Genomic DNA, 18565 nt, shown 5'->3' on the forward strand with positions numbered 1-18565 from the left:
AGAGGGCGCGGCGGCGGCGCTCCGCTCGGTTCTGTCGCGCGCGCAGCAGGCGGCGGCGCGGGCGGGGCTCGCTCCGGGGTCCGTTCTTGGTGCCTTGGTTCGGTGTGCTTTATCATCTCTTCCCGGCGTGAGTACATATTCCCTTGCACCTCGGCAGTCATCGAATTTTCTAATGCATTTCGCTACAACCTCTGATGTGTACCTGATGATGATAGATATGCACCTTAAAATATAATTTTGGTAGGAAATTTTTGGTCATGGCCATCTATTTTGTTTTGTTCCTGCCATATGTACTGAAAGTTCCATTCTTTTGCAAATTCGATGCTCCGGGCAGGAATAGCTACATTATTTACACTAGTTTGTGATATACTTATTTTGTCGCGTAAGTATATGTGGTTGTCGGCCATCGAGCCGTTGTTTCTTGCAGGTTTTGGATACCTCACCGTGTAGGGGAGGTGCTGCCCAAATTTTTATTTGACAATATTGTGCCTTTTTTGCAGTGTAGAACCCGTGGGAGCTTAGCCGGAGCACCCTCGAGGGCTTGCCTCGTCTTTGTTGCCGGTGTGGATCTGCCTGCACCGCGTCAGCTCGCCGCTGCACCGACCCGACACTGCCACGCTATCCTTACTCCACCGCCACCTAAGGTATAATCCGTTTTACCTTCTCTTAGTCATAGGTCACGTAACCTAGTTAGGCGTCTCCCGTTCGAAATAGATAGGGTTATACATATGTAGATCTTTGCATATGTATAACTATATCTATTTCGAATTGTCCACGTATTTTGGACAGCCCGTCGATGTGTAGACGAGTCTAGTTTCCATGTTTTACTCTTATCTGAGACAGAGTTTCGGCATCACCTCCTTGTTGTTCTCCAGATACACAATCTCCTTGCTAGGACGTGTATCGGGAGAACAGCGGGGAGGTGCTGCCGAAATTTTGTCTTAGATAGAAGTAAAGCATGGAAATTAGCCCCGTCTACACATGGACGAGTGGGATTAGGACCTATCTTTACCTATTAGATAGTAGGATTGTCTTGTAGATGTAAGTGGTCTTATATTAATCGTGTATATGTTAGACGATGGATGACCGTGAGTGGATGTACTCTGGCCGTTCAAGTTTTGGAGAGTGGACCGATGAATGGATCAAGAAAACCGATGTTTTTTTGGAAACCGCATTTCGGTTGGCGAAAGGAGCTCGCAAAATTTGGTGTCCCTGCAGCAGCTGTGAGAACGGGCTTCGACAAACAAAGACTGATATGGGTAAACATCTTTGCAAGTATGGATTTATGCCAGGCTACATCCGGTGGACTCTCCATGGTGAACCCGATCGTATGAGAGATGAGGTCGTGAGACAACGGGTCGCGGAGTTTGAAGATGAAGGTGGAGTAGCAGACATGATAGATGACTTTCATGATGGCAACTTCATTGAAGGACGTAGTGAGGATGAGGAGCCAGAGGCTACTGCAAAGGCATATTACGACATGTTAGAAGCGGCACAGAAACCGCTTCATGAGCAGACAAATGTATCTCAACTAGATGCCATTGGACGTTTGATCGACTTGAAGTCGCAGTTAAACATGAGTAGAGCCGGATTCGATGTTATGCTGACAGTGTTTGGCAGCATACTTCCGAAAGGTCACATTCTGCCAAAGAACATGTATGAGTCGCAGAAACTGCTTCGTGCACTTAAAATGCCATATGAGCCGATACATGCTTGTGAGCATGGGTGCATCTTATTTAGAGAAGAACACGCTGAAGCAACGCACTGTCCAAAGTGTGGGTCCTCTAGATTCGTGGAGCAACACCATGGGGATGGTCGTATAGAGCAGCTTTCGATTCCCGTGAAAATCCTACGGTACCTTCCCGTCATACCAAGGCTCCAACGACTATACATGACCGAGGAGTCTGCGAAACAGATGACATGGCACAAACATGGACGTCGATACAATCCTGAGAAGATGGTACATCCTTCGGATGGTGAAGCATGGACCCATTTTGATAGTATTCATCATGAGAAAGCTCTAGAGGCTCGTAATGTACGTGTTGCCTTTGCAACAGATGGGTTCAATCCTTATGGAATGATGGCTGCCCCATACACTTGTTGGCCCGTATTTGTTATACCACTCAATCTTCCCCCTGGTGTATGCTTTCAAGCGCAGAACATTTTTTTGTCTTTGATAATTCCTGGTCATCCGGGGAATAATATGGGTGTGTATATGGCGCCTCTGATCGATGAATTGATCAAATCTTGGGATGAAGGGGAATAATATGGGTGTGTATATGGCGCCTCAGATAGATGCTCTTGAGGTCAGTGAAGGTGGTGGTTTCGTGGGATATGGTCATGAACATGCATGGACACATAAGTCGGGCTTGGAGAGGCTCCCCTACTACCAGGACCTGCTACTTCCACATAACATTGATGTAATGCACACTGAAAAAAATATCGCCGAGGCACTCTGGGGAACAATCATGGACATTAAAGAAAAGTCAAAAGATAACGTGAAGGCTAGAATCGATTTGGCAGCCATATGCGACAGACCAAATCAAGAAATGCGGCCTCCTAGAGCAGGCAAGACTTGGAGACGACCTCCGGCTGATTACATGTTGACCAGGCCTCAAAGGAGAGAAGTACTGGAATGGTTTCAAAACTTAATGTTTCCTGATGGGTACGCAGCGAATCTGAGAAGGGGAGTGAACTTGTCTACTATGCGAATCAATGGGCTTAAGAGTCATGACTACCACATTTGGATTGAACGGCTTCTTCCGGTGATGGTACGAGGCTATGTCCCAGATCATGTGTGGCAAGTGCTTGCAGAATTGAGTAATTTCTTCCGACAGCTTTGTGCTAAGGAGTTATCTCGGTCCGTGGTTAAAGACCTGGAAAAATTGGCACCTGTGTTGCTCTGTAAGCTAGAGAAGGTCTTCCCACCAGGCTTCTTCAATCCGATGCAACATTTGATTTTGCATCTCCCGTATGAGGCACGAATGGGGGGACCTGTGCAGTTTCGTTGGTGCTATTTTGTTGAGAGAACCCTAAAGGTTGTTAGAAAGAAATGTAGAAATAAATGCAAGATTGAAGCTTCCATCGCAGAGGCATCGATTTTAGAGGAGGTGTCAAACTTCACAACAAAGTACTATGGTGACAACCTTCCCAATGTACATAATCGTCAATTGCGTTATAATGTTGGCGAAAATGAATCCAATCTTAGCCTTTTTCGCGGGCAACTCGGGAGTGCAAGTGATTGGACCCAGAAGACTTTGAGGCATGATGAGTGGCGCATTATCATGTTCTATGTATTGTCCAACCTTACCGAAGTGCAGCAATACATAGGGTAAGTCACTATTCTCAACAAACTTGTTTTCGAGTAGTCAATATTCTGGCCTAAAACCCCTTGTTCCTCGTTGGTATAGGGAATTTCTTCATGAATTCTGGCATCTATCAAGGGAACCTACTCCTCAGGAATCTGAGTCCCTTCTTAAAAAGGGAGCGGGAAGTAGAGCACCCGATTTTATTTCGTGGTTTCAACAAAAGGCCCAAAATGATGAATCCATGAGTGCCGAGTTGACACAGGTTGCCGATGGTTTTGCATATAGAGTCAGGACATTTTCCGCTTATGATGTCAATGGCTATCGATTTCACACAACAATGCACGAGCAATGTCGGCCTAATCGAACAACCACAAATAGTGGAGTTTTCACGCGCGGCGATGATGAGGTGGATTATTACGGCCGAGTCGAAGAAATCTACGAACTCTCATTCGATGGCTGGAAACCTCTTAATCCTGTCATATTCAAATGTCATTGGTTTGATCCTGCAGTAACGAGAAAGACACCGAATCTTGGTCTAGTTGAAATTCGTCAGGATTGTGAGTTACCAGGAGAAGATGTCTATGTCGTGGCTCAACAGGCCACACAAGTTTATTATCTTCCATACCCATGCCAAACCAAAGAGCATCTAAAAGGTTGGTATGTTGTGAACAAGGTATCACCACATGGTAAACTACCTATGCCAAATGATGATGACTACGTCTTTGACCCAAACACATATGCCGGAGAGTTCTTTCAAGAAGAGGGGCTAGAAGGGTCTTTTACAATAGACTTAACCGACCCGATCGGAATGGACATAAATTATGAAAGAGTTGTTGAAGACGACGATGGAGATGAGGTTGAAAATGCGAAGGACATAGAATTACTTCGACGAATACATATAGGCGATGACAATTACGCCAACATTCTTCCTTCGGACGGAGCAGATCTTATCGAGATGTATGATAGTGATGACCCCTCTTATGATCCAGCTAATCCGGATCATGAAGAATATTTCTAATACATGTAATGCTACATTACCTTCTAATTATGTTTTATTTACTTTGCATTTCCTTCTAATTATGTCTTATTTATGTTTCATCTATTTCTAACTATTTTTTTGTCTCATTTTATAGGAGCGAGAATAAAGATGGTGGGCGGCGGTGGTATGAGGAAGTTACAGGCGGTGTACCAACAAACGGCTGGGTTGTTGAAGGGTGGAGGCAAAGGTAAAGGTGCAGCAGGAGGATCAGGAGGAGGAGGCAAAGGAAAAGGTAAAGCAGGAGGATCGGGAGGAGGCGGCGGAGGACGACGAGGACGACCGCGTCGTCGTGAGCCGTCCCCATCACCGTCCCCACCGCCTCAGGACGAGGATGAGGAGGACGAGGAGGACGAGGAGGAGGTGCAGCAGGAGGAGGAGGAGGAGGAGGAGCAGCAGCAGGAGGACGAGGTGGATGAGGAGGAGGACGGCGAGGATGATGAGGACGAGGGGGAAGCGGCAGACGGCACCGCTTCTGGTTCGGCGGGGGGAGGCTCCTCTTCTTCCGGTAACCCGGTTGTCTACTTGAGAGGTCCCTCGCGTCTCCCGCAGCGAGGGATGCCTGCTGATAGGCTTCCGGTGCTTCGGCCGACTGGTGCAAGGTAATTAATTATTTATGTTATTCATACTTTATCATTTCTTATAGTCAACTAATAATTACTCTTCATCACTTGTGCAGGTCTTTCACCATTGTGCAAGACGGTTTCCACAGTCGCAAGGCCAATGGCATTCTGGGGATTTTGTGTAGGCGCCACTTTCCTGGCATTGTTCTACATGCCGGGAAAAATGAGCCAGCCTACACAATTGAGCACTACACCGCCGCCCGCGACGTCTTGGATCGTAGGGGCAGGGTTTTTGATAACAAGGCGGTACGAGTGTGCACGGAGCTATGGGTAAGTCTTCATATAAGCTTATGTTCCTCAATACAGATGCTTATGTGCACGGAGCTATTTGGCTTATTCTGTCTTTATGCAGGATTTCTACAGATGCGAGCCTGGCTATGAGGCTCAAGCTTCCGAAGTGGCTTACAACGCCTGCGGAAAGCTCATAAAGGACATGCACTACGAGTGTCGTGTCCAGGCCGTCGTGACGTACCACGCCCAGTACCTTTTTCGGAAGGTGACCAAGGAACAAGCGAGAACCATGTCGCTGACCAAGGAAGAATACATGAAGGTAAATGTGCAACAATAATAATATTTTCCTTCTTAAGATTAAGTAACCTTTATATGATCTTCTTATATGTCACATGCTTGATGGCGTGTAGGTTCCTCCGTGGTGGTGCAATACGAAAATCCAGTGCTGGGAGATGATGGTGGACAGGTGGTTCGACCCTGAGTGGCAGGAGGCGCACAATCAAGGCAGGGAGCGGCGCGCCATGATGCAAGGTCCATCGCACCATCAAGGCAGTCTTAGCCTTGATGCATGGAAAGCTAAATGGGTAAGTTGAATCCATTTTTTGTCCTAATGCTTAATTTGGCATTACTTATAATCATTGTGTTATTTCTTTTTCAGTCGAATGCACATGGTGGTGAGCAAATTACCAACTTCCAGGCGTATGCTATGGGGCACCAGACCAAGTACTCGACAGCCGCTCGCTATGACCCAGCTGCCCCCGCTTCGTCGTACAGCAACCCCTCCGTCCACGCACGCCTCACTCAGTACATAGAGACGGCAAAGGAGGTATATGGGCCAGATTACGATCCCGCCACCCACGACATTGATGGAGAAGTCGTCATGAGGGCGGGAGGAGGAAAGGTTCGTGGCCGTTACATGATTGGCCACGGCAGCTTGGATTCTGGCGAGGTTCCTAGCCTATCCCAGATCCGAGCAAGGAGCACAGGCACGAGCGCGCCCATACGCCAACGACCAAACACTACGATGAACATTGTGGCGGACCTCCAGGTAATTTCTATTTTATTCGCCATTCATTGATTTCGACATATGTTTGCTTCACATTGTAACATTGCCGTCAATTGTGTAGGAGCGGCTGGCAGAATCGGAGAGGCAAAGGGACGAAGAAAGGATAAGGAGGGAGGAAGAAGCGCAGGCTATGCAAGCCAGGATGAATGCAATGTACGAGTACTTGCAAAACCTTGCACCTGCTATTGGTCAACCTCCTCCGCCAGCTATGTTGTTCCAACCTCAAACTCCTCCTTTCAGCACTCCTGTGAGTTTGGCTTTTATTTATAATTTTTGTTAAGTTCATATATACGTTGTCACAAATCACACGTGTATTTCTAACTTTTGTCTGACACAAGCAACATATTTATCTTGTGCAGAATCAGTCGGCGGCGTCAAATAATCCACCTCCTGGGCAACAAGGGGAACAAGGTGGACCGTCGAGGTAGGTGGATGATGGACTGTGTGATGGATGTGATAATGGACTTTGATGGATGTGATAGACTTGTGAATGTTTTGTGATGGTTATGGACATTTGAAGGATGAATTGTTATGGATTAGTTCGGATTTGTGATATATATGTCGTATGTGAGCTCTAAATATTATTTGTGATATAAATGTGATCTGTGATGGTCTGGGAATATATATATATGTGATTTGTGTGTTTGTTTTCATGGGGAAGCAAATAAACAAAAAAAAAATTGACCAAATTCGCCGTGTGCTGCGCACGGCAAAGAGGTCCTTTGCCGTGTGTCCAGGGCAGGGCGCACGGCAAAGAGGCCTACCAGAGGCACCTGGGGAGTGTCTTTGCCGTGTGCAGTAGGCTTTGCCGTGTGCTTTAGCCAGGACACACGGCAAAAGAGGCCATATTCGCCGTCAGTTGCTCACGGCAAAGAAATCTACCGAAAAGCTTTTTAGAATTATTTTCTGATTTTTTAATAAACTATTTGCCGTGTGCTGGATGAGGGGGCACACGGCAAACAATAATTTACAGATTTTTTTAATACAATATTCGCCGTGTGCTGGCCGTGGAGGCACACGGCAAAGAAGCAAACAATAATTTACAGATTTTTTTTAATACAATATTCGCCGTGTGCTGGCCGTGGAGGCACACGGCAAAGAATAATTTTCAGATTTTTTTTAATAAAAGATTTGCCGTGTGCTGGCTGGGGGCACACGGCGAAACTCGCCGTTACACAGCCGGCGGCCGTTACGTCACTTTTGTGTGCCGTGTGCTGTGGGGAGCGCACGGCGTCATGTTTTGCCGTGTGCCCGATATAAGGCACACGGCGAAGAAGCCGTTCGCCGTCTGGCCCTGTGCCGTGCGCGGTTTGCCGTGTGCATCTCACGGCATGCGAGTTGCCGTGTGCCTCAGGCACTTTGCCGTGTGCCCCAGGCACACGGCAAAGCACGCGAATCCGGTAGTGAACGCCATATTTGGTGCACTTTCTCCCAATCTCAACGATCATAAATGCTCCTGTAATGCATGGAGGCACTCATCGAAGAATTCAAACCATCCGTGTGGATTCATGAGTCCAGGCATGGAGTCGACATGCCATTGCTACACAAATTAATAATTTTCTATTGTTCTAGCTACCTAAACCATGATGCAAACCATTATCCATAGGCCATTTGGTGGCTAGGTTTCTCAGCCAGTGCCCACACCACCAAAGGATATAGGATTTTTCTGGCTTCTCATGCTGCCATGTCACCATGGCCCGCCCAACTACTGCAACAACCTATATACCAGAAAAATCTTCATAGCTCCCTCACGGCTCTTGTGTGCGTGTCCAACGGCTGATCGAGCAGATGGCATCAAGCTGCTGAACAGATGACCTATTTGGTGCACTTTCTCCCAATCTGAACGAGATGCAGCTCGGAATATTTCCGCAAAGTTCAAATCACTCTGAGCTAAGCTGAAAGCGTGGAGTAAGCAACTATCAAACCTACGGCTGCTGATCAGCAATTGTAACCAAGTTATCTGCTTTCTTGATACTACCTTGGAAGACAGGCGTGGCCTTTTTAACCCAGAGGCCAACCTCACAAATGCAGTCAAAAAACAGCTCCACACTTGGTTGCACTATAAGAATTTGTACTGGCAAAAGAGATTCGCAGTCAACATGATAAAATCGGGAGATGAATGGACTAAGTTTTTTCCATGGCAACCATTTTGTATAGAATAAACACCATCTCTCAGATTATGAATGAGCATGGTGTCTGGGTCCAAGATCACGGTGGCAAGGCTGGTCTTCTCCGCAACTCTTTTAGGAACCGTATGGGCACTACACTCTCTCCCACCATGCTTTTTGATTTGGGCAGTATGATCACATACACTGAAGGTTTGGATGACATAGCAGCACCTATTCTCCAAGATGAGGTGGATTCAGTAGTCAAGCGCATGCCAAATGACAAAGCACCCAGCCCCAACGGATTCAGTGCGTTGTTCTTGAAAAGATGCTGGAAAATCACTAAAGATGACCTTTACTCGCTCTGTTCAAGCTTCTCCTCTGGGCTGGCCAACTTAGAATGCATCAACAAATCCTATATCACCCTGGTACTGAAAAAGGACAGCCCAGAGACAGTGAATGACTTTTGGCCCATCTCTCTATTGAACATACCACAGAAGGTGATCACTAAAATTCTAGCTGACAGGTTGCAAGCAGCCATCCTACGTGTCCTGCATCCGAACCAATATGGACGATACAAGATTGTTTGGCCTAGAGCTATGAATATATTCATCAATGTCACCAGTCCAAGCGGGAGATTATTATTCTTGAACTATATTTCGAGAAAGCTTTTGACACCATGGAACATTCAACCATCATCCAAGTTATCAGACACTTGGGTTTCCCAGAGAAATGGCTAGATTGGATGAATGCAATTCTCTCATCAGGCTCTTCTATTATGCTACTTAACGGTGTCCCAGGAAAATTCTTCATATGTAAAAGGGGAGTTCGTCAAGGGGACCCACTATCCACATTCCTCTTTATGCTTGCATATGAGCTTCTGCAGATTCTGATCAACCGAGCTACCTCAATGAATCTCCTATCCTTGCCATCCCTCAGCCCATGGCCGATTTCCCAATAGTCTAGTACGCGGATGACACGCTACTTTTACTACAACAAGCTGATGCCAGACAATTATTTTTCCTCAGAGTGCTGCTTCACAGCTTTGCATCTTCTACAGGGCTCCATATCAACTACAGAAAATCACATATGTATATATCCTATCGAGAGAAGCTGTCACATCTTGCAAACATGTTCAGTTGTGATGTTGGTTCAGTATCGTTCACATACCTTGGCCTACCTATGGGTACAACCAAGCCAAGGATGGAGGACCTTACTCCATTGATGGACAAGATAGAAAGCAGGCTCTCGACGTGTTCAACATGGCTGTCCTACTCGGGTAGGCTAGCTATATCACGCCAATTATCACCTATACAATGTGCACCATCAAATTGCCAATAGGAGTAATTGACAATATTGATCATGCAAGAAAACAATGTCTCTGGCGAGGCAATGATAGTGAAAGAAAAAGTGGTAATTTGGTTGCTTGGGAGATAGTAATGAAGCCAAAAGAGAAAGGGGGACTTGGGGTTTTGAATTTGAGGCTGCAAAATGATGCTTTACTCATGAAGCATCTGCACAAGTTCTATATATAATAGAGTGGATGTTCCCTCGGTGCACTTGATCTGGATCAGATATTACACATCCAAAGTGCCTCATGCTGCTAGGGAAGCAAGCTTCTTCGGGTGGAAGGATGTGCTCAGACTTCACATCATCTACCGAGATGGCTCCTCTATTTGTTTCTAGGACGATCTCTGGAGTGGTATTGTTCTCTCGTAAACATATCCAAGGCTTGCTTCCTTTGCGAGAAATAAAGGCGCCTCTGTGTTGGAAGTCATGCAAGCTGAGGATCTTGATAGTCTATTCCTTCTGCCCCTTCACAGCAAGCTTTTGAGGAGCTCGAGAGTTTTCAGGCACAATTCCAAGAGACCTATCATATGACGTGGATGCTGCTGATAGATGGATCCCCATCTAGGGTAATCAATACACTTCAAGGTGATTCTATTCTGAAGTATTCCAGAACATGGAGGCTCATCCAATTTTCAAAGTCATATGGAAATCTAGACGTACTCCACGTGTCAAGTTCTTCGCCTGGTTGATTCTTGTGGATCATCTCAACGCCAAGAATATGTTGCAGAGAAGAAACCTTCACATTCAAGATGGCCCATTCTGTGTTATGTGTGATAGCGGGGCAGAGGAAACTGTAGAGCACTTATTCTTTGAATATGAGTTTGCAAAAGAGTATTGGGCAGCCATAAATATTTTTTGGGACATGTCATTGCCTCTGTTGGACAGGTATACTCAAGCACAGGAGACACACTCAATCCCTTACTTCACTTAGGCGAGTTTGATAGTAGCGTGGGAGCTGTGGAAAGCTCGAAATGACAAAGTCTTCCAGAGGAGGGATCATGTCCTAGTGTTTGGCTTTCTAATTTCAAACTTCAATGTAATCTTAAGTCAGTTAGGTTCAAGGATGACCTTAGGTCATCTTTCTGCGTGTGGCTAGATGCCTTCAATTAAGATATGTATGTAAGAATCTTTCTCTCTCTCTGTTAAATCACACTATTAAAGAGTGAGTTTTTTGAGGGGGCTCTCCCTCCATAATAACCATTCGATCTAAGCGACGTGTTATATTAGCCCTTCATTATTCAAGATCTTACATATAAGATGTAAGACTCCTCTCAACCTAAGACTATAAGACTCCTCTCAACCTAAGACTTAATCTCACGTCATCCTGTGTACGACTCGATCTCGTGTCGTCACATAACCGCGCTAGCACACCGCCTAAGCTCCTCCAATCATGGAACAACACCTCCTAACTTGTGTCCAACATGGACACGCTACCAGCCATCTGTTGGGAATATGCCCTAGAGATAATCATAGAGATGATGATATTACGATTGTATCCATGACATATATTATGAGTTCAGTGAATATCCATTATAGACAAACTTGTATTGATTAACAATTATGTGAATTGTTTGTGGAACTCTTTTACTTTTATGGTTATTCTAAAGTTGTCCCTGATCAGAGTTCGTGTGAGGATACATATGAACATTGGATTAGCACATGTATTAGTTGATGACTTTGTTTCACAAGTCATAGACATAGAGATGTCAAACTAATAATGTGGGCACATGTATGACATGGGGCTGGACTGACCCAATATGAGATGTTCTTATTATCTCTTTATACATCATGTACATTATGTCCTTAGACCTGAGATTGTTGTATGTTCTCAAGATGTGAAACGACCTACTTAGGGACTATTGACACTTGCTAACACCACTTGAATACTAGGTTGTCATCCCCAGCATGGCATTAGAGTGTACTATGGTATTTATACGCACACAGATAAATCCACAAGCGCACGGATACCGTTGTAGCTTTTACCCCGGTTAAAGGTTTTATCGTATCCACAGGGAAACGGGAGAACTGATCTACGCTCTAACATAACCTAGATAGATAGGTAGGTGTAAATAGGAAAGATGGTAGAATTGAATAAGAACAATATTAAAGGTAAGATAACAATGGGAGATAATATGGTAATAGAGAGTAGAACAATCTAGTATATGGGCGATGGTAGGAGAATAGAGAGGATAACTATGGTTTCTCTACTTCAAAGGGGTATGTCTTTGTCTGGGACTAACCACGTGATAAGAATACACCACAAAGGATGCTTATCCATAGGCCGATAAACCTTACCCATCCTGCTAACAGGAGGTGGACTACAGGGGACCAACGTAACTGTCACCTACGCGGCCTACCACACGATCCAGCTAGACAGGGGATATCCACAAGTAATCTAGGTCTCAGCACCACGCTTACACCCATACTACAACTCTCACCTATAGCGTCCTATAGATTAAAGTACTCAAAAGAGTTGTGAACCAGAACTTACATGGATAGTAATTGCATAATGAATTAGAAGTAGATTACCAGAGTCATCCCATGAGCAAGCTTGATTAGAGCTTGATCATGGCGAAGTACAACCGGAGGAAGAACCGACAGGCCGGCCTCTCCTCCAATCCTCCCTCGCTCTCCATCTCGCTACTATCTAGATCTACTCTAGTTTAGAGATGAGAGGAGAGCTCTCATCTCCAAACCCTAACTTTTCCTCTGTCTATGAATAATGAATAAAGATGAAGGGGTTTCTCCTCCAGGGGCCAGGGGCCTGCTTATATAGTCCCCTCAAGTGAACGTGGTCCGTCGGATCAAACCGACATTAATCGCATGGTTTTCCTTGATCCTTTAGGTCGATGGAGCATAATCCTCGAAGCGGAGCGTGATTGGTGGAAAAAGTAGGGCGGGCGCCCAAGGGGGGAGGGCGGGCGCCCTGCCCCTGGGCCCGATCGGCCTCCAGTTCGTTCTCATGGCTTCTGGAGTCTTCTAGATGATAGAAAATTGTGTGGCACGTTAATATCTCTATGTAAACCCGATATGTGGGTCTTTCCTCCATATTTCCTAATAACCCCCTGCAAAAATAGACAAACACCAAAACTCGTGGAATTCTGTCAGATAAAACCCTAAGTCTAGGTGTTGGTTGCATTTGGATCCTTTTCTTTATTTATGTGATGATTATATTTGGTACTTAAGGACCGTCAACAAACTCCCCCAAGCTTACCTCTTGCTCGTCCCTGAGCAAGGATAGAATTGCTGCAATGCCTTAGAAAGTTGACGGTACACATGCTTTCAAACAAGGTCCTATCTCTGAGTTAGAGTAAACTGTTAAAACTTAAAACTTACTCAATTTACCTTTCACCATGGGGCTTGCAACCGTCACTTATATCTTGAGCAGTTAAAAGATAGAATGGTCAAGTCAAGCACCATGTCTCTTGTTCTTTGATCAACTATAGCTCTAGAGTTTTTGCAGATTTTTAAAATAAAACTCAGAGATTCCTCTATGACTCTCTTTAGTCTCTCTTTTGTGGTATTTCTGGATCCTCACCAAGGCAGTGATGATATATGCCTTCTCTCCCACCCTACTCTAATAAGGTTTTGATATCTGGAGCCCATAGGTGGGAGATAGCTAATACATACTTACAAGACATTTATTGCACAGTCAAACCATGGATCTAGAGAAACAAATCAATAAGTCAAATCAAGATGTGCATGTGTGGCGAATGAATGGTGTATGGTAATGATGGTGAAAACAATGGTGAAAGTCTAATTCTACTTTTGCTCTTTTGAGGGGATACATACCTTTCTTGCACTTTGAAGCTTTTGGAGAGGAATGAGATGCTCTATATTTTCTTTTTCTTTTCTCTCAGGTGGGTATCTTGTACCCCTAACTCTACTGTCGGACACTTGTCCATTTTTACCTCTCGTCTCACTTTTTCTTTTCTTCGAGGTTTCGGGCACTTGCCCCTTTTTATTTCCTCGTATTCACTCTTTTTTTTCAGAGCACTCACCCTCCTGGAATAATGTAGCAAGTGGTAGTAACCAAAATATCTCGAGCATTTATTTCACGGGGAATAACAGGGATAGGATAATGTTTTTGGCTATTCTCTCTTGGATAGGAGTAGAAAAATTTTGGGTGAATCTGGAGATGGAAATGAATGGAAGTTTGTAGATGCATACTTCCGGAGTAGAAGCAGCATGTATGAGTGAACGTGCAAGTGAATCTAGATTTTAACCGCATGACAAGCTCCTAAGGGTCTACACAGCTGGACCACACTCAATGCTCATAAGCAGTAAAAAATAAATGTATGGTTCATAGTCTAATAAGCATGTATATATGGCTGTGGTAGGATTTTAAACTCTCATCATACAGGAACTCATCATGAAACATTTTAAAGATTTTAAAAGATAAAATTCTCCAGAATTCTAGCATCTCTAGGAACAGATAAACAGCAGCTCAACCTTCCCATATCGTATCCGTTAACGACTTAGACTTTTGATCAGGTGTTGACGGTCCTTAAGTATCAAATTTAATTATCAAATAAACAAAGAAAAGGATCCAAATGAAATCAACATCTAGACTTAGGGTTTTATCTGACAGAATTCCACGAGTTTTGGTGTTTGTCTATTTCTGCAGGGGGTTATCAGGAAATGAGGAAGAAAGGCCCACATGTCGGGATTACATAGAGATGCACTTTTTTATTATTATAACTTGATCCTATATATACTTTTAGTCATGCACTTGGTACTATATATCGGTATTTCGTATTGAGTTTTCGTATATCGATCGTGTTCGACATAAATCCGATCGAATTGGTTCGTTTTCGAAATTCTTGATATTTCGTAAGTTCGTGTTCGTTTTCGTGTCCGACTTTACCGTTTTTGTTTTCGTTTTCGTATTTCAAATGTAAAAGTAGAAAACAATTTAGGTGTTTTTCGACCGTTTCCGACCGTTTTCATCCTTAGCCCTGAGGACCTGGGCGCCCGCCCCCCTCTGGACTCCGTTCCGGACTCTCTTCGCACACGACGTTCCACCGACCTATTGGATCCAGAATAACATAGTACTACCTCGTCTATCGACCCAAAAACGCATAGAAGGGGAGGACTATATAAGGAGACCCCCTCTGGCTCTAGAGGAGACAAGAAATTATCATAGAGATTGAGGGGTGCCCTCGAAGGAAAACCTCTTCTCTAAATAATATTTCTTTTAGGCTTAGCAACCAATGTAAGGTAGAAATAGATCTTCTAGTTTCTACTAGATTGAGAGAGATAGAGTGGAGGTGTGGATCGGAGGAAGGCCGGCCTGTCGGTGTCTACTCCGAGTTGTACCTACGGGATCAAGTCTCCTAACCCGAGGCTTGCTTCTAAGATTCTTCAGTAATTCGACTTCTAATTCTAGTAAGTTCTTGTTTTATTGTTCTTTGGTTTATGAGTTTACTTTAATCCTCTTCCGGTTGAGTATTAGAGTAATCACTTGCTAGCGTAAACGTGGTGTTTAGGCTAGGGTACTCATAGATATCCCCTGACTAGCTGGACCGTGGTAGTAGCGAGGAACGTGACATTTCCGAGTTACCTTTGCAGATCACATCTCGTTAGCAGGACGGGTAGGTTTATAGGTGCGGGTCGAACATCCTTTGTGTTGTCTAGATTCCGTGAGCCTCCCCAATAGAACAGTAGATCATCCTTATTAAGGTTAGAACGAGACTATGGTTGCAGTCTTCTCTATACATCACTCACATCGGAAGACATTCTTTGTGCCTAAAGGGATAGTAGCAATAGATTGGGTTAGTCAGATGCACCCTTTCTCCCAATGGTAAAAATATAAATACGATAACTCTGGATAACCTCCCGGGTGAAATGCTCACCGATATCCGTGTGCTTGCGGATCATTTCCTTATTGCGTTACCAAATATCAACAAGCATTTCTGGCGCCGTTGCCGGGGAGAAAGACGGTTTGCTGAGATAACTTTGAATCTTGCTATTATCTTGTATTATACTTTTATACTTTTATTATTTTATCTTTTTATTTTTATCTTTATGGATAACCTAAATTCCATACCTATTATTAAATTCTTTGCACCTTCGGAGACCAGCCATAGACCATGGGAGTCAACACGTCCTGCCCCTAATTATGATCTGTGTCCGGAGTTGATTGCAATAGGTCAAAACCAACCCTTTTCTATAGCCGAGGTCCTATCTTTTAATCAAGAATATAATGCACTTTTAGCTACACCTAGGGAATCTATTAATCTTTCTATACATTTTGGTTTAGACCTAGCCCTACAAGACCAGGTTTTTCCTAGATATTTTCACATTGGTCTTAATCATATAACCTTTGGTAGAGTCATTCTTTCTTTATCTATTAGTAAAGGAAGGTATGTCTTCATTTGTGGACATCCTTCTTGTACTAGCCTTCATAGAATAATCTTAGAGATAGAGAAGGAATCATCTCCCAGACGAGGAAAGGAAGTTTCAATAGCCGATTTCCAAACATTTCAATCCCATGATTCGGCTATCCAACCCATCCTTGAGCTTAATAATCTCTACTATGCTATTTCTCTTGAACCTCCCGATAATCCTATAAATCTATCTAGACATCCCATGCATAAGAAGGAGGATCGAGAAGAGCAACATCAATGGCTAGAGGGCATTAAAAATCCATGTGCTATCACCATTGAATGGATAGATAAAACAAACTTGAGAGACAATCCTAGAGGAATTTTAAACATTCATGAAGAATCATCCTTGGAGTTTGAGAATGAGAGAAACAACAGTGAGCATGGAAGTTATTTCATAAATACCTCACCCAGTCCTTGCTCATATAAAACATCTCTCCAATCAATTTGTCTCTCCATCCTTACCACATTTGAGATCTCCAACCCCCTCTTCTTTTCTATTTATAAAAACTTTAAAAGGGCGGTTGTCGATGCATATGTCTATAATAAATATTGCAGATCTCGTTGAGTTAATTGATGGTTCCCCAAGGACAAGCTTAGTGTCCTAAAACAAGCACTTCTAAATATTTGCAACATTGCCTTGTGTATTGAGCATATAAAGATAATTGTAGAAATATTCCTTCGGGTATTCTTGCCACTAACCTTTCTAGGATTGGAGCAAGAAGATCGGATGAATGACAAGCGCAAGGTATGCCCAACCAATCATCATGCAACATTAAATTAAATTCATCCAATCTTGAATTTTGCAAAATTCAAGCTTGGGGGAGTACTTTACATAAAACATCCTTTGTCATGTTGCTATGTTGGTTGTCCTTACCTTTGAGACATGCTCAATTTGTTAAATACTAATCACACTACTTCATCTCCACTTGAGTAGATCTCTATAAAAGCCATCATGCTACCTTTGTTTATCCTAGTAAGTGTTAGTTTGGAAGTACTGGTCACACTTCCAATGGCATTTAAATTAAGCGTGGTGCTTAGGTTAAATAGCCTTCCTTAATCTGATTAGACATGGAGTCTAGTTTGGTTACTGAACTAAAAACTGCTTGAGCAGATATTGGTATATTTTGTTGGACTAACCCCTGTAGGAAAACTTTCAATATCAACTTGGGAAGTCCTGAGATGCAAACTCATTAGAGATGAAGAAAGTGACACATGAAGTTTAACAATTTGCACAAGAAAGACGTAGCTCATAAGAGATGATTCATGGAGGGTGCCACAAACACGATGCACAACCGCTAAGAAAGGAAAGCTTCCACAAGGTGATACTGTACCATCACTCTTCAAGTAAGGTAACATCTTAAGGTACTTGACTAACACTTTTATAAGCTCCTCCTTGGTTCTGGCATTCACATAAATAAAGAGACAAACATGTATGATTTATAACTCCAAATTAACCAACTCAATTAATTCAACATGTTTAGTCCTTTAATCTTTGTTCTTAGTACTACCTTCGTGACCCCACACTCCTAATCATGTAAGCTAAAGTAGTGCACATTCAATCTTTGGAAGATATAAACAAAACATAAATATAGATAGATTATCTTTCCATTAGGTTGAGCCATCTGATCTGACAAATGCTACACTCATGATCCATCAACTTTGTCTTGCTCACTATGCTTAAGGTTAGAGAAGAACAAATACACTTTTGGTTCTGTTGGTGTTTTCCACCAACAGGGCCCATGCACTTGATCTCTACCTTGTCTCTATGAGCAGGAACACTTCGAGCATAATATGAAGGAGTTCTACAACTCCCAGATTCCACCAAGTGAAGAACTAGGATCTACGAGCACAAATATACTGGAGATACTGGACGCTCAGGCAATCACTGCCCTAGGATGCTTGAGGACGTGAACTACATCAACAACAATAACAACTATTACTACAACCGTCCTCAACAACATCAAGGTTGGAATCAACAGAGGCCTAATTACTCAGAGAGGTGATCTAGGACGCCCCGTCATCCCGATCTCCATCGGCATGGTGGACTTCCCAGAAGCACTCTGCGACTTTGGCTCCAGCGTCAACATTATGCCCAGGGTTGCAGATCGGACACTCAGTTTCCCAAAGGAAATATTGAAGAACCTCTGCGTCCGAGTTGGTACCTTGTATGCTCTAGCAGACTTCATGGTGATAGAGACTGGTACTGAGGAGAGGGCACCCATCATCTTAGGGAGGCCATTCCTAAACACTAGAGCTGTCATCTACGCTAATGCTGCCAAGATCAGTCTCTACATCAAGGGGAAGAAGGAGACTTTCCTTCAAGAACAAGACTACACAAACTTCAGAGCAACCCCGACATGAACCAAGGAAGAGGACCAACAGGAGGAACAGGAACAAGCAAATGTGGACCGAGTCAGCTAAGATGGTCACTGCAGTTCAAGGAGGTCAAGATCGTCG

The 18565-nt window shown here is 43.8% G+C and overlaps 1 protein-coding gene across 1 annotated transcript; it reads left to right on the forward strand.

Moving 5' to 3' along the window:
* LOC8086256 (translation initiation factor IF-2) lies at positions 6119–6705 on the forward strand. The gene is made up of 3 exons (XM_021455661.1): positions 6119–6246; positions 6326–6511; positions 6624–6705. The coding sequence occupies exons 1-3, from the start codon at positions 6223–6225 to the stop codon at positions 6690–6692; spliced, it is 279 nt and encodes a 92-aa protein (XP_021311336.1). The 5' UTR covers positions 6119–6222; the 3' UTR covers positions 6693–6705.

Source organism: Sorghum bicolor, chromosome 1, assembly GCF_000003195.3.
Source record: "Sorghum bicolor cultivar BTx623 chromosome 1, Sorghum_bicolor_NCBIv3, whole genome shotgun sequence".
Taxonomy (NCBI): Eukaryota; Viridiplantae; Streptophyta; class Magnoliopsida; order Poales; family Poaceae; genus Sorghum; species Sorghum bicolor.